Source organism: Oxyura jamaicensis, chromosome 4, assembly GCF_011077185.1.
Source record: "Oxyura jamaicensis isolate SHBP4307 breed ruddy duck chromosome 4, BPBGC_Ojam_1.0, whole genome shotgun sequence".
NCBI lineage: Eukaryota > Metazoa > Chordata > Aves > Anseriformes > Anatidae > Oxyura > Oxyura jamaicensis.
The window spans coordinates 12,738,944-12,754,870 of NC_048896.1; the positions used below are offsets into that span (position 1 = coordinate 12,738,944).

At 40.2% G+C, this 15,927-nt stretch overlaps 1 protein-coding gene across 6 annotated transcripts in view; it reads left to right on the forward strand.

Moving 5' to 3' along the window:
* Nucleotides 1–15,927, forward strand: part of AFF2 (AF4/FMR2 family member 2) — a 366,303-nt gene that overhangs the window by 316,947 nt on the left and 33,429 nt on the right. For 5 of the 6 annotated variants that reach the window (XM_035326403.1, XM_035326404.1, XM_035326405.1 and 2 more), the window contains exons 10-12: nucleotides 8,196–8,358; nucleotides 8,891–9,910; nucleotides 12,036–12,160. In XM_035326403.1, coding sequence (XP_035182294.1) covers nucleotides 8,196–8,358; nucleotides 8,891–9,910; nucleotides 12,036–12,160 — 1,308 coding nt within the window. The remainder of the gene's footprint in view (nucleotides 1–8,195; nucleotides 8,359–8,890; nucleotides 9,911–12,035; nucleotides 12,161–15,927) is intronic. The other variant, XM_035326401.1, reaches the window with a different exon arrangement.

A 15,927-nucleotide genomic window follows, 5' to 3' on the forward strand; every position in this document is an offset into this window, starting at 1 on the left:
GACTCATTTAAATAAATATGTATATATATATGTTAACTTCAAATTATACATAATTAGAGGGGTGAATGTGTACATGTTAACCTTCAAAGAAGATTCACAAGGTGTACTGAAAAATACAGTATTCCACATTTCCTTTGTGGAAAATAAGTAACTTTCTATGTATCAATACTCATATCTAGCTTGATTCAGTGGGGCAATATTGATATAATAAAATGGTTCCATTTACATCAAATGGGGCCCTTTGGAGTCTCACAGTAAGAGATAATATTCTTGTTCTTCCGCATGCCAAACACACAGTAGCACATCAGGGCATAGTACAAATAACACTCTGACACGTGAATTCTTTCACTACAATATCGTACATCAAAAACTCTACATACATTGCATTCTCTGAATGATATCATGCTCACAAGATTGTTTCCAAACTCTGAGGTGAGCAGGGTGACGCGCGCACAAATCATGGACACAATATTGCTTTTAATATGCAAAATCCCCTTCCCTTCCACGTCAAGTGAGTATAAGAAAGCTGTGGAATTGGAAGGAGGGTGATTACCATACCAATAGTTCAGAAAGTTTTTTATGTGCACCAACAGGGATGTGTCATTAAAATTCCTCCTCTGGTGCTGTTTTTTATAATTTCATGGACGGTTTGATATGTTACACCTGTTCTTCATCGCAGGTGTGATAAAGAAGCAGAACTTACTGTGGCCCAGGAAGTAAAACAGGAAAATGGTCAGAATAAGACAGTAGAAACAGTAGCATGGTTAAAGTCACATTGCAGATATATACACACAGTTCCACCTAGGATTTGTGGCTAATGTAATTCTTTATTGGAAGGCTTTGACCTTGTTACGGATTCTTGGCAGCTTTTCCCCACTCTATTCATTACTAATGCAAGCTGTCAATCACTTTAGTTCTGCTTTGACATAGATTGTGGCTCATAGGAGTTAGCTCTGTCATTCTTTTTATTTCTTTCATCTTTACTATCCTTTTTTATGGTCTTTAAAGCTGGAAGTATAAAAGGGTTATATGGGTATGAAAAAAATCTGTTTCAGTAACTCTATCAACCTTGTTATAAACAGTCTTTGATTAAAACAGTTACTTTTGAACACAGTAAAATGAGAACGTGGCTTTTTACATACAACATCTTGTAAACTAGCCTCCCCCTCAAAATAAATCAGAGGTCCTATTTGCATTACAGTGCTCAGGATTGATACCGTCAGATCAGCTGCCACGTACTGAATAGCGCACTGTAGAGGTTTTCGCTTTCCGTGTGTTTTGACATGAGAGAGCCGTCATAAGTGATGTCTTACTATGTGTGCTAATGGTAGCTGAAGTAGCAATTTTCACACCTTATTTCATTCCATTGACCTGGGTGGTGATTAATATTTAAAAAGGGCTTGATACAGGTTTTCAGTTCCTGTGTCAACCTGATCCTTGAAAGTTTAGATTCGAATCCTACCAGGCTGGTGATAAATAATTTAATACTAACCAATGGAAAGGCAGTGAACAAATCATTCAGAGCAATCCTTTTCTTCAAAAAGCAATCTAATGGCAGTCATATATAAATTTGAAGATATAGATATGAACAATTTATTTAAAAAAAATGGCAGCTCGCTTTCAAATTAGAATAGAATATTACTTCCTGATAATCGCGTAAGAATAGAAAAGAAATAAAACTTTGTTATTGAACAGTTATGGTATTAAATTCTGACACTAAATATTAATCTTCTAGGTGCTGCTGTATTATTATCTGTTAGAATAATGAAGCAGGCTTTTTTTGAACATTTACACAGAATTAGCCAGCCTAGAAAGCCCCTCAGGTTCCTCTTGTTTTTCTGTAGGAATAGACTCTGGTTGGGCTAGCTTCTGAAAAGATGGAGACAGTTTGTATCCTCCTTGTCTTCTCTCAGAATACAGTGTAGTGAGTGGGACAACAATACTCCCCGATGAGTGAGTGAGTGCTACAGTCTACTCTGCTAGAGGATGTGGTGTGGTTGTAGTGCTCCCAAATCTTGCTCAGAACTGGGTGTCCACCTTCCAGTACCCTGTGCAATCAGAGTCTTTGTTCTGAAGAACATCTGCATTTAAAATAGACAAGTCAAATTGAGGATAGGCACCGCAGTCTCTCTTCTATTTAGCAGTAAGTGATGCACAGAAATACTTATTTCTCAGACTCACAGCAAAATTCCCCCAGATCCCTACCCAATGCTTTAACAGGAAGATCAACAGTTCTGTCCAGTCTGCAGTCACTTTTCCCGTACAGACCTTCCCCCTTCCAGATTTCATTGGTTGCATTTTCCCTAAAAATACCCTGTGCAGTAAAGTAACCTTTGTAGAGCGATGCTTCTTGGTGGAAATACATTGCCAGCATTGATGCACTGTTGACTTACTGGTCAGTTCCCATCTACATTTTCCCACTGCCCAGCAGCACTCTGCTTTCTCCAAGCTTATGTTTTGATTTCTGGGTAGAGCAATGGAACAAGTGGCCAATTCATCATTGCCCTAAAAAGGAAGGGTTGAAATGAATAACGCTATTGTTTGAGGGCACCGTCAATTTGCCAAATTCTCTTCACAGCAATTAGCATGACTACATCTAATTGGTGAAAAGTTCGGGGAAATGTCTAAGGAGTTGTTTGGAATTTTTGTTGCTTGATGAGTTATACTGCAGTGGTAGGAATTAATCAACATTTCTTACCTGTATATTTACAGGGTAAAATGTTTATTATTTTTCTTATTAGAGGTTAATGAGTTTTAGTATTTCAGGTTATTTTTGTTTTAACTACCAAATCTAATCTCAAAGGGTATTTATTACATCAGTACAGTAAATGATGTGTTGAAAATAAAGTAATAATAGTCTAGATGATGACAACTACAAAAGAAGTGTAAGTTGCATGTTGGGTCTTCTCTTCTCTAGGCAGCATAAAAATCCAGACACACAAATGCCACACCTACTTTCATTGGCTTTCAAAAAAGACTTCATAAATTAGAAAGAAAGAAAGAAAAAAAACAAAAAGAGAGAGAGAGAGAGACAAGCTGAAGGGATACATTTTAAATTTGGGCAGATCACCCATACCAGTCAACCACAGTGAATGAAAGACTGTTGGTGTGTGTGATAAACTTGATGCAATTCCCCACCATGAACCATAAGCAGCTGGCTCCAGTGCCTGCTCTTGACAGATGCCACACACCTGCAAGTCTCAGCTTCTCTGACTTGAAGCTTGATTTCAACAAGTGCTGAAAACTACTGCCAAGTACTGGTGGTACTGGTGTTTGTCTTGTCCTTCAAGACATTTCTCATCTTGCACTTTGTGCCCACACTGTGCACAATCCTGCTCCAAGCAGCAAGGGACCGGGGAAGTGCCACGTGCTGCAAAAGCAGCAGAAGGGAGATAGGTAGAAGTGCTGCAGAAGAGCTTCATTCCAAATTGCTTCCAGATGTGCAAGTCTGTTCTGTCTGCTTCATTTCTTGATAGCAGGGAGGTGACCAGAAATGCTTTCCAGACTGCAGGCAGCTAGAGATATTATCATGATGACCTTTGCAAAGGCTGGAGAGTTGGTTCTCCTCCTCTTGCAGTATGGGAGTACTTGCAGTACTCAGAGTACTGCTCCAGCAGCTCTCATCTCCGTGGTGCAGGAAAAGCAGCTTCACAGAAGGGTAAGCAGACACTGATCTAGCTGGCCTGAGGAATGGGGAGCCGTGTTGCTGAGTCACATGTGTGTTTTTCCTCCCAGATAGCACCCTCATGCACAGCTCTGGGAGAGGGTTGAGCACGTCTGACTGCCCTGCGGGGCTTCAGCTCATGTGCTGAGCACACGGCTGGGAAAATGTGGAGCACAAAGTGAGAAAGGGGTGAGAACTGATGTTTCCATTAACTGCAGAGGGGCTTCATGCTCACAGAATTTGTCAGGCCTGCACTGAGTCCAAGGGTGATCGTAATACCTCTGATGTTTACTTTGTGTGTTTGGATTGCAAGCTCTTTGGCCCAAGGACTGTGTCTCATCGTGTATTTACACAGATCCTGGCACAGCAGGTCACTGGGCTCAGTAGGGGCCTCCAATCTCAAGTGATAATAATGAACTGGCTTTCTTCTAAGTGTTATTTACCCAAACAATACTGTGTTTCATTGTGAAGCATTGTTTTTATTAATTTTTTTTTCAGTTCAATGAAATAAAAACATTGTTCCTCAGTGTCTGAGTGGACAATATGAGTGTTCATCTCCTGCTGAGAAATAAAAATTCAAGAGTTTCAAATACCAGTGCTTCCTGCCCCCTTTAGTCACTCTGAGGACTTGTGTCTGATGATAAAATGCTTTAAATCCATTTTAAACCTTGTCCAGGCTGGCATTCCTTGTTTGGATCTTAGCAACACAACAAAGCTTGCTTTGAAAGTCTTTTACAGAGGCAACCCTGAGTTCATGTAGTTGATAGTTATGTGAAGAAGCCCAATTTATTCATGTAACAGCTGCTTGAATGCACATTTGCAGAATCTATCCAAGCATCTTTTAAAGCATGTGATTTAGCTTTAAAGCTGAAGAAGTCTTTGGGAAGAGTGCAAACCAACCTGTTCTTCTGAACTAAAAGATCCATTTTAGTTAAGAAAAAAAAAAGCAAGCAAACAAAGAAGCACAGAAAACAACACAGATTTTTTTTTCCATACACTTGTATGTGAAAGGTCTGTATATTTTCTTCTGTTCCGCTGATCAGCATTATTAGAAGATGACTGTGCATGTAGCTGTGTGCAAGATCTCTCTAGTACTGTGAGACGCTAGGAAAGGCATTTGGGGTCTTATCTGATTGTTTTGCAATGTATACAAACAGGGCTACTCTCAGCTCAAACTACATGATGAAAAGTGAATGCTTCTGCTTTAAAAATGTAGACCAGCAATGATGTCTTCAGCATGAAGCCGCCTGATGTAGCCAAGGCATAATTTTATTATCCCAGATGAAAGACAAATATGACCTCATTGTGTTTTGTATGAAAAAAACTTTATTTTGAGTCTGTCTGGTTCCTGCAAGCTTGCTGAGCTATGTTATTCAGTAATCTTTGGCATATGATAACTTTCTTCTGAGGCTGGTGTTCAGAAAGAGAGGAAATCAGGCCAGGTTGGAGCTGCCATCTCTTTCCATGGTTTCAGTCTTGCCCTTTGAGTTCTTTGTCAGTCAGTTGCAGTCTGCTACAGTACAGCTCCCGTTGTTTTGTGTAAGCACATCTTTGTCTATGGTGTCAGTTCTCTTCTAGAGTGCTAAATGATATAGGTTGTATTTACAGGCTAGAAAGGTACGAGCCTTACCTGCTGGGATACTGGCTTTTTCTTCTTTGATCCATTATAAGACATGATATTCTTTATATTAGTGATCTAAATGAGGGCAAATTTGCAAGCACTAAAAACAGAGCATTTTGGGGGGCATACCTGCATAAATAGATATGAGCAGATCCACACACGTGCCTCTGTACAGGGGGATTGCCTTGACATAAAGCACCCCCAGACAAGGAGCTTTGTCACTGCAAGAGGCTGGTGCAGCCCTATGCACCCTGCCCAAAGGTGCGGTAAATCCCTGCAGGTGGCTGGTGCCCCACCAGCTCCGTGCACCCACGGCCCTGCTGCTCTCTGCAGGACCGCTCTGTGCCACGCTGCCCAACGCTCTGACCCGTGCTCTCAGAGCAGCTGCTGGTGGTTAAACATTTCTGTGTCTTTACAGACGGCTCTCTGCTAGAGAGGTGGGAATTGGGGTTTTCAGCTAGGATAAAATGCTAATATTGCTGTGCTCACTTCCATTTTGGGGTGAAAAGAAAAAATAGAAGTGAAACTGATGAGGCTTAATGATTTAGGGAAAAAGCTATTTCTGATTTACAACTTCTTAGTTCTGATAACTGTAAATAACACTCTTCAAGGTTGATGTTGCATTTTGTCATGTCCCACTCAGATTGGGAATCATTGTAATGTTTTCTGTTTTTTCTTATATTATTTTTTTTTTCTTATTCCTTCTTGCAAACAATTGTAACAAAGTAGGAAAGCTCAGTTTTCATCTACTTTCAGTGTTTTCCAAACAGAAAATACAAGACCAAAACTACAAGATATTGAATTGCAAGTCAAAGTGCCCCACAGTCACGCTCACTTTTACCCCACTTTTGTTTCCTTACTTACTGTAAAAAATAAGTGAAAAAGTTATCTCCCTATGCTTTTATGCATTTAATTGAAAAGAAGGGTTAAAGAAAGAAAAGTGAGTGCACAAATGGTTTCTAAAAATTGAAATTAAATACAAATTTAAGATCAGTTTTGTAATGTATCAATGTTTAATTATTGGTATTTCCAAAAGTGTTATGTAAGTTTTTAAAAGCGTCAGTTCTTTATATTTACCTGTTACTTCCAGCTGAAATTTGGTAACGAGAGTCACTTGAGCCTCTAGAAGAGAAAAAAAAAATGTATATGCACTTAATGAGCAACAAAGTTAGTGATCTGTGGCAATTACCCAAGTGAGTAATTTTGTTTCATTAATGCACCCTAAAGCACCAAGCTGGTTTTGTCAATGGGCACTGCAGGGCCATTGCAATGCTCAAAGAGACAGTTATGTTACCAACCACAGTGTAAGGGATAGGTTTACCAACAAGGAGGGAGAGAGAAAGTAGCTTAGCATGAGAAGAAAATTAAAGACCATTTATTATTGTCACGGAAGCCAATGGCAATACTTCTGAAGACTCTAGTGGAGCAGGATCAGTTTTCGTCTGGCTCTCCTTACTTCCAGTTCCTTGGTTACTGTGTTTATTAAGAGGGCATCTTGATGCACGTAGCATCTCTGAAAGGTTAAGGAGGGCATGTGCCTGGCTTATATGAATCCTTCTAACAGAAAAGTAGAAAAGCAGGTGGCAGAAATGAGGGGAAAGCAGCATTATAACTTCAGGGCTTCTCTGGATCACTCAACATGGGACACGCACAGCATATGATATATTAAGGTGAGGTTTTGAATAGCCATAAAAGTGTACTAGTAAATGGTGTCAATTTTCAAACTTTGCTTTGTCGGTTTCACAAATTTAAAATCAATTATCAAAAAGCCGCTACATAGATCAGATGAAGAGACATAAAACCTTAAGGTTATTTCCCTGACCAAAAATACTAATAATTTGAAATTAAAGATGAGTTTATAAAGACTCAGACTGGCAGTGCTAAGACTGGGGTGATCCAACCTCTAAGTTTAGAAATAAATGCTGAGTAAAAACAATGCTAATGAATACATCTTGGAGGACAGTTGAACACATGGAAAAATAGATTTCACAGAGAGACTTATTTTCAGCATGAACACCATTATCTCACTGCGTTATCATAAAGAAATCATCTCATGAGAGAAAACCCAGCTATAAATAAGAAAACGTTGGGCAGTCCCTGGAGAATTGTCAAAAATGAGTAGTTTTTGTACACCACAGTGTAAAAGTATTCATTAAAATTAATTTTTAAAATGCCCTGTCCAATAGTAGTTGCCTGATGTCCTTCCTTTGTTCATAAATTATAAATGAACCAGCAAAAAATGAAGAAAGAATGATTTCATTAATAAATTATTTAAGTACGATTGTTAGTTTTTGCAATCATTGGGCTAATAAGCTCAAGCTTGTGATCACAGAATCACAGAATGGCTCGGGTTGGAAGGGACCTTAAAGCCCACCCAGTTCCACCCCCTGCCAAGGGCAGGGATGCCACCCACTAGATCAGGTTGCCCAGGGCCCCATCCAGCCTGGCCTTGAACTCCTCCAGGGATGGGGCATCCACAGCTCCTCTAGGCAGCCCGTTCAGTGCCTCACCACTCTCTGAGGGAAGAATTTCCTCCTAACATCTAATCTAAATCTCCCCTCTTTAAGTTTAAAACCATTCCCCCTTGTCCTATCATTATCTGCCCATGTAAAGAGTCTCTCTAAAGTGAAACTAAAGTGCTTCTCACTTGAGCATGATGATGATGATGATGATAATGTTATTAGCACCATTATCAGTGTGTCCCATGAAGCATAAACCCAGCCAGCTCCCTTGGTCCCTACATGGTGCCATGGCCTCTGGAGCTTCCTTCGGGGCTGTACTGGGTGAGCGGGAGCTGATGCTGAGGACAGTCGGTGTGAGCAGGGTTCACTGGGTGGCTCCCCCCAGGTCAGCACTTCAAAATCTGAATGACGAGCAGCATACTGACCCAAGGGGATCTTCTCCCCACAGCGGCCTGCCGGTGCCAGCAGCACATGCGGCTGGCTTGGCCCATTCCAGCGGTGGCTCTGGGAGCTCCAGCGAGTCCGAGAGCAGCTCTGAGTCTGACTCCGACAGTGAAAGCAGCTCCAGTGACAGCGAGTGCAATGAGGAGTCACGCAGTGCCACACCGGAGGTAAAAACACCTTTGCAGATATCCCCTGGCAGATGTTTGGAGGGGGGAAGCATCGAAGATAGAGAAATCCTACTCCCTGTTAGGAAAATATTGGGATTCTGTGCGGCTTGGTGCTGTTGACTTTTTTCTCCCTTTACAGTTTTATGTGTATGACCCACATACTCATTCTAGCTTTTGGAAGAATCCTTCTGGCCTACATTTGAATTGCTTTAAAGAAATATTTAGATTTTTGCCAGTAGCTAGAGAAGATTTTATTGACACAGTATTCAGCTGGGACTAAGGAAAGGCAACATGACAAAACTATATCTTCAGGGACCAGCTAAACTTTTTAGTTGTATTAAATTTCTTCAGGGCCACATTGTAAACCAGATAAGGAAGCCTAATTAAGCATAAATACTCCATAAATACTCCCATAAAACTAGCAGTCACCACTAGTTGACTGAAATAAAAGGGCGTGTTAAAAAGTTTTCACTTAAAGGGAAAAGCATTGCTTCTGTCTGAGATTTGTTCCTTGTTGTTCTTCAAATTGCAGCCTGAACCCCCTTCAACAAACAAATGGCAGCTGGATAAATGGCTAAATAAAGTGAACCCCCACAACAAGACCATCATCAACAATCAAAATGAGCCTCACAGCGAAACCAGCTCCCAGCCACAGAGCAGCCAGCAGGCCGAAGGGCAGAACAAAGGGAAGCTCAACAACAGCCTGCCCCCGACCGATCCCAAAGACCGGGCGATCCTCAGTCCCATCCGAGAGAAAGCCAAACCGCGGGTTGCCCAGAAAACCCCAGAGGCAAAAAGCTCCAAGCAGAAGTCGCCAGCTCATAATGAGCCAACTTCACAAAGGACTACTGGGAAAAAGCAACCCAAAAAGGTAGAAAGGACTTCCAGTGTAGAAGAGTATAACTGGCCCAAACCAAATAATACCAGCAACACTCCCAAAGAAAAAGACCCGCAGGAACCCCCCGAGCAGCCAAAGGTTCGAACTAAAGCAGCAGTTGGGAAGACTGCTCCAAGGAAGGAACCACGAACGAGCACAGGTCTCACTTCAGAGAAGAAAAAGTACAGAGGCCCCAGCAAAATTGTCCCCAAGTCCCGGGAATTTATCGAAACTGATTCGTCTACTTCTGACTCAAATACAGACCAGGAGGAGAGCTTGCAGGCTAAGATATTGCCAGCTTGCAGTGGGCCAGCGAATGGCATCAAAGTGAAGGACTCTGGCAGTAACATCCTCAGTGTAAGTAGCTTAACTAGCAATGGCAGCAACACATCCATCGACCAGACCAGCAACGACTTGGAGGAGCAGCTCTTTTCTCCTATCCCAATCGTACAAAATGAACTTCTGTCCCCACTGAGAGAATACGAAGAACTCAAATCTCTTTGGGTGAAAATAGATCTTAGTTTACTCTCTAGGATACCTGGGCAAGAGCCTTTTGAGACTACATCTGTGAAAACTGAACCAAGAGAGGCAAATGTGAAACACAGACGACCATCTCGAGAGTCCCCTACCCCAGCAGCTGAAAAACCATCCACAAAATCCAAAAGGAAACACAAGGTAAGTCATTTTCATCGTTCAGAGGAAAACACAGAATTTCTGTGCATCCTTAAGGTCAGGACTGCAGTCACTGACTCCTCACTGCACCTGGGCTGTAAGGAGGCATCATACCACTGAGGCTTCATTGTTTTTATGAAGGATGTACATTTTCCAGTACATTACAAATTAACATGAGAAATGAGTAAAAAAAACAAACTCCAGCTGTAAAAATCAACAATGTATTTTTTTTTTTTTTTGAGATTTATCATACAACCTTTTTTGCTGTATTTGCTCACTTGCCCAGTAATTTGCAGTGTTCTGTAATCTGCAGAACTCCCGATGTCAAATGCATATTACTAAGGATTCAGCCATACTCAGAAAATGTGACTTCTGTTTGGAAGGCAGAGTTTTATTGTCTGTGGAATTAATGCATTTTCACCACTGGCTTAAACAGGCATAACTTCATTAAAGTCAATGGCATGGTGCTTGCTTATGCTCCTGGTGAATTTAGTCTCTGTATTGTTTTGTTATACAAATGAATTTAATTCATAGAAATATCATTTGCTTAACTAGCTGCTCTCTGTATGCAGCTACCTGGAAAAGCAAATATGCTTTGTCTTAAGGCATCATGTTTTGTCATGTGTTTTATGTTATTTATGCCCAAGGGTAGCCTATCTTGTGGGATATGGCAATGCACTTTAAACTAAATGTGTTTTCAGGAAAGAAACTGGGGTTTTATGTCATAAATGAATTTTTGTAGTCTTTTTTTTTTTTTTTCCAGCTGAAATGGTTGTGCTCTGGCCTCTCTGCAAGAAGTCATCATAGCATATTTTTTATACCCCAAATTTTATAAGTCATTGTGAATGTGACTTCAGCTGTCTGTTCTGGCAAACTTCTGAACAGCCTTGAAATGCTGAGTTTGAGCAGTCCAGTGGTACGAGAGAGTTAATGCAAGACAAAGTCAGACAATGCCAGGCAGACACAGGGTCTGCACCCCTGCCTACATGAGTCACTGCACTGGCTCCTTCCCTGTTGAATTAAGTGGAAATAATCACATGAGTAAACTCAGCGGGTTTTTATTCAATTTATATTCTAGCTGTACACTGAAGGCAGAGAGGTAAGAGGGAAGGAGAAAAGAAAGAGGAAAGCGATGTATAAATGTCAATGTTTATATATATTTACAATAGTGTACAATGGGTATACTAATTATTAAAACAGCAGTACATTAGTATGATGGCTAAAACAAGAATATGGTACTGGCAAATAAACATAAACATAGGGCTCCCAGGGAAAAAATAAAAATAAAATGATGGGGGTTATATGAAAGCTGGAACCTTGGAACTTCGTTAGCTGGGACTGTGAATCAGAAAGTAGCAACGTAAGGGATTGCACAAACATAAGCTACACTCTGAAACAGCCTGTTCAGTTGCTGTGTGACTGTTCAGTGCTACCCAAGAGGAAACAAACCAATTACAATGGCTTTAGGGTATATCAACAGTTAAAACAGGGTAGGAAGAGCCTGATTTTTAAATCATGCTATTAAAAGACTTATTTCAGCCATCTATTAATGAGCCTGAAGGATGATATGAAGGTTCCAGTGACAGAGCAGTGATCAGCTTTGCTTGCACCATCCTAGTTCAGGCACAGAAGTCATGCATCAGGGAACCTTTCAAACAAATTTTAATCAGCTATCGCTGTTGATGACTGCCACCTTAGAGCTCACTCCTGTGAGGAATAGTAGTCTTTCAGTCCTGTGAGGAATACTTACTCAGGGAAGTTTTCTCAGTGACTTCCATTAAGTCAGCGAGTAAAAGCTATTTGCTTGAGTAACATTTGGTGCTATCAATTCATTCCATCTGAATTATTAATTAAACTCCAATGTTATAGTATAGTTACAGAAAATAACTGTAGCACATGAGGTGTTTTGCTTCCTAATTATCTGGCTGTGTCACTTATTATATAACTTCTTGTCATGTGTTTGGAGCACTTTTAGCCCTGATTTCAGGTGACCTCCACTTCTCATAGAACAGTGTTTTAACTGCTGCTTCTGTAAAGGCAATACACTGAGATTCCTGAGCTCCTCTTAATGGCAAGTGAAACTGTGCATAGATGTGCGATCTTTCAAGCTCTACGTTTTTTGTTAAAGCAGTCGGAAAACCTGGATACCTTTGTTGAAACCAAGAAGCAGCGCCTGGAGGACCCTTCAGCTTCATGCTTGCTCCCACCTTGTATCTCTCCAATACCGAATCACAGATTAACCAGCACTAAAGAGTAAGTTTTTTTGTTTTTTTTTTTTTTCATTACATTCATGAGGGATTTCACAGTACTGTTCTACAGATGTCTTAGATGGGAAAGCATAAGTGACTGGGCATTGCTATTCCCATCCATTAGGAAGAGGGTTCACAGGGCTTTGGATGAGATTCATTCAGCTTTCTGATGGGCTACTGGCAATTAGAGTCTCATCACAATCCTGAAATACTCTTCTTTCACCATATTACATTCTTTCAAGGTTCTTTCTTGCTCCCACCATCCTTCCCCTCTATGGCCAGAGTGGGATCCATTTGACTGTCTGGAAATTATTTTTTAAATTGTTTTCCTGTGAGACAGTTCTCAGTTTTCTTGAATGAAATAATGACTTTTACATTCACTTATTCTTTAACTGCATGTACAGCAATGCCAGGGGTGAGACCCTAAATGATTCAGACACACGTGCATTGCATTTCAGCAGACATGTAATCAAATAGTTTGTGCCTTTCAGTGTCTTTGAGATACGGCTATAATGCTTCAGCAAACAGGCACCATGTAAATAATGATTCTGATTATTATAATCACCAGATTAACATTCTATAAATAACCAAAGAACCCAATTCCCTTTTGTCATCAATTTTGTGCTTTTATGTTTTTGAGATGAGGCACTGCTTTGTGCTTCGCAGTAGGACAAGCAAAGAATCAAATGCACAATGTGCTTCTGAAAACAATTTGATTGTATTAGTATCTAAATTCAGATAAAGCTCAAAAATCATTTATGAAATAGTACACAGATTTTAAAATCCATAAAGAAGGTTGAGCATTTATTTGTGCTGGTGTAATTACAGAGGGACTTCAGTCCTTGAACTACCCCCTCATTATATGACTGAGAAGATCAGAGTTTGACTCTGGAAAAGGCAGATGATTTGGAAGTTACAGTGTGATCAGTAATATGTTGCACATTTGATAAACATCATGATGGGTGTTGCCTGATTGTCATTGCTAGAAATACAGTGAGTAGAGATATATTGCAGAGAGAAGCAAGGATTATCCATCCCCAACACCTTCACAATCCATTAAAAAAATCTTTCGACTCTTGTCTCCAGCAACCCCAAGGAATCCACCCCCAACCTGATGTTTCTTAATTTGAGCTTGTTTTCCAGGTCATTAATTTGATTCCTCTGAGCTTTCAAGCCTTTGGTATTCTCTGTTAAAATATAATTGTGTCCATCAATAGTTATTTCTATATGCTACCTTTTTCTCTCACCTTCCTCAAGTTTTGAAATAAAATTTTCTGACTTCTTTTCATCTGCAGAGACCTGGATCACACTACCTTTATTATTGGTGTCTTCTGAGTTCATTTGAAACAAATGCAATATTATTTGATAATTCAGGTTTTCAGCTCCCACTGATATGCATCTAAATGTAGATCAATGTATTTCCCAGAAGATTAGGGAGCTGACTGAACTGTGTAACAATACATTTCTGGAGTGCCCCAGGTTGTTTTTAAGCTTTCAGGAGTGGTTCTGTTTTCCACAGGGTTAAGTAGAATGTTATGGGGAGGAAGTAGAAAGGGGAATCTAAAACTGTGCACTGTCCAAAGGTGTGGGGGAAAATAACACTTCAGTGGTGAAAGGTTGAAAGATAGGCTTTGCCATTTAAACCCTCTTTCCTCCCAAAGGTCCTACATTTTCATTCAGAACTCTTTGCAAAAGAGCTTTGAGAAATCAGGATGATTCAGCTACAGCTGACAATGAAGTTCACCCATTAGGAAGGTGGTACGTCTCCTGGTGGATGTTCTGTCTTGGGAAGAATTGTAGATTTCTCCTGTTAGAACATGGTCCCTGTGCCAAGAAGCTGAGTACCCCAAGGCAGGCTTCAGAGACTCTCACTGGGCTCTTTTATAGGTGCAAGAATGTTTTAACAGAAAGAACACAATCTCTGGGCTAAAATTTGGAGGCATTCAGGGAGGAATTAGTGGAAGATAGGTACACCTGTGTTTTTGCAACTCCAACTAGCTGCCTGTGTTTGGTTTCAGCATTTAAATATCTTTCTCTCATAATCTGTTCCTAAATGTATGGGCTCAATAAAGTAAGCGAGGATGAACAATTGAATTTTAAAGGGTTACGTGTCTAACATGGGCAATTACATACCTAATTTCTGCAAGTTCCTGTGACTACATATACAATTTGAGTGTAGAAATTTGGAATGGCCAGTTGTGAACTTAAAGGCCGTTTGCCCAACCAAATAGCCATTCTGTTGTATGTAGTCGTTGTACAAACAAATCGTTATCTCTCTTGTTCCTTCCCTCACACAGTCTGGGTCTCATGCCTTTTCCTAAATCTAATGTGACATTCAAAATACAGTTATTCAAACAATCTTCACTGTATTTTCCCTGTTTCTAATATTTCATAGCATACGAAGAAATAAACAATACTGTTTTGTGCCCAAGTAATTCATAGTAATAACTTCAAACACTGCTGTGAGTCAGGTTTTTGTCAGATCAGCTACCCACTTTGCAGCAGAGGATTATTTGTGCTTTTACTTGCTTGCCAGAGCAATTTTAATTTAAGCATTAATTGTATGTGCTGCTGAATACCATTTATATCTAAATACCTGATTGGTAGACCCAGTCCAGACAGAGCTCTATTTGCCAACATTTGGCAGCTTGTAACAACACAGAGAGTTATGCGCTGATGCAAACTGTGAGTCTGAATTTCATACCAGGGAAACATGCCTGCCGTCTAGCAGGCATGCTAGACGTATGTCTGAGGCAAACATTTCAGGCTGGTTTTGAAGATTTCCTCTTCGCTTTTGTTTGACCCTTGGTTAAAGATGCACCTGTATGTGGCAACATATTAGCTGATCCTTTGGGTAGTCACAACGGCGTTCGTTGCGGTTCATTCAAGGCAGAGGCAGCCTTCTACATCTATGACAATGACTTCAGCTTCATTCACTTGCTGCCATATGGTCCAAGCTAATGTGGGAGTGACCTCTCCCTGCTAAACCCCTGCAGAAAATCAGATACACCGTCAATGTGCAGCAGTTCATTGTGGACAGGGAGAGTAGAGGCAAAGGAAAGCCAAGTGATCAGTACAGACAATGGCTTTATCTCACTAATAGGCCGGAGATACCACCACATCCCACAAGGAGTGGATAAAGAGAGGGTAAAGAAAAGCAGCTTGAAATGTAAGAGTAGATGGCAATTCCCTCACACTGACTTCTTGTTGCCTGCTTGCTTGCTTTCTGCCCTAAAAGAAACCAGGCTGAAAAAAAAGAAAAAAGAAAAAAGAAAAAAAAAAAGCAGATGGGGAGCCTTCTCGTTCCTTGTAATTGGCCTTCTCAGACACAAAAATTAAACCCTGCAGCCAGAAGACCATCAGTTCTGCTTGTGTTTTTTCCTTCCACTTTTATTGTCTTTCTCCCTAGATTTTAAATATAGTTTAGCTAACAATCATGTCAGCCAATTAAACCATTGAGTCTCAGTAATTATTGTAATAAATTCATTCAAAATTAGTGATTACTGCAATCAAAGACCAGTTTCTTAGCCCATTAACAGCCCAAAGCAAAGTGACAATCTGGTTAACTGCTGGTAACAACTTATTTCACGGAGGTTATTGTTAACATAAATGCTTTGGTGTAAATCTGAGGAAGGTAACATTGCTAAATAAATTATCAGTGTAATTCCTGTGAAAATTTATAGGATTAAGCAGGCATCTAGGACAAAGAAAAGAGAAAAGAAAGGAAAAGAAAAGAAAAGAAAAGAAAAGAAAAGAAAAGAAAAGAAAAGA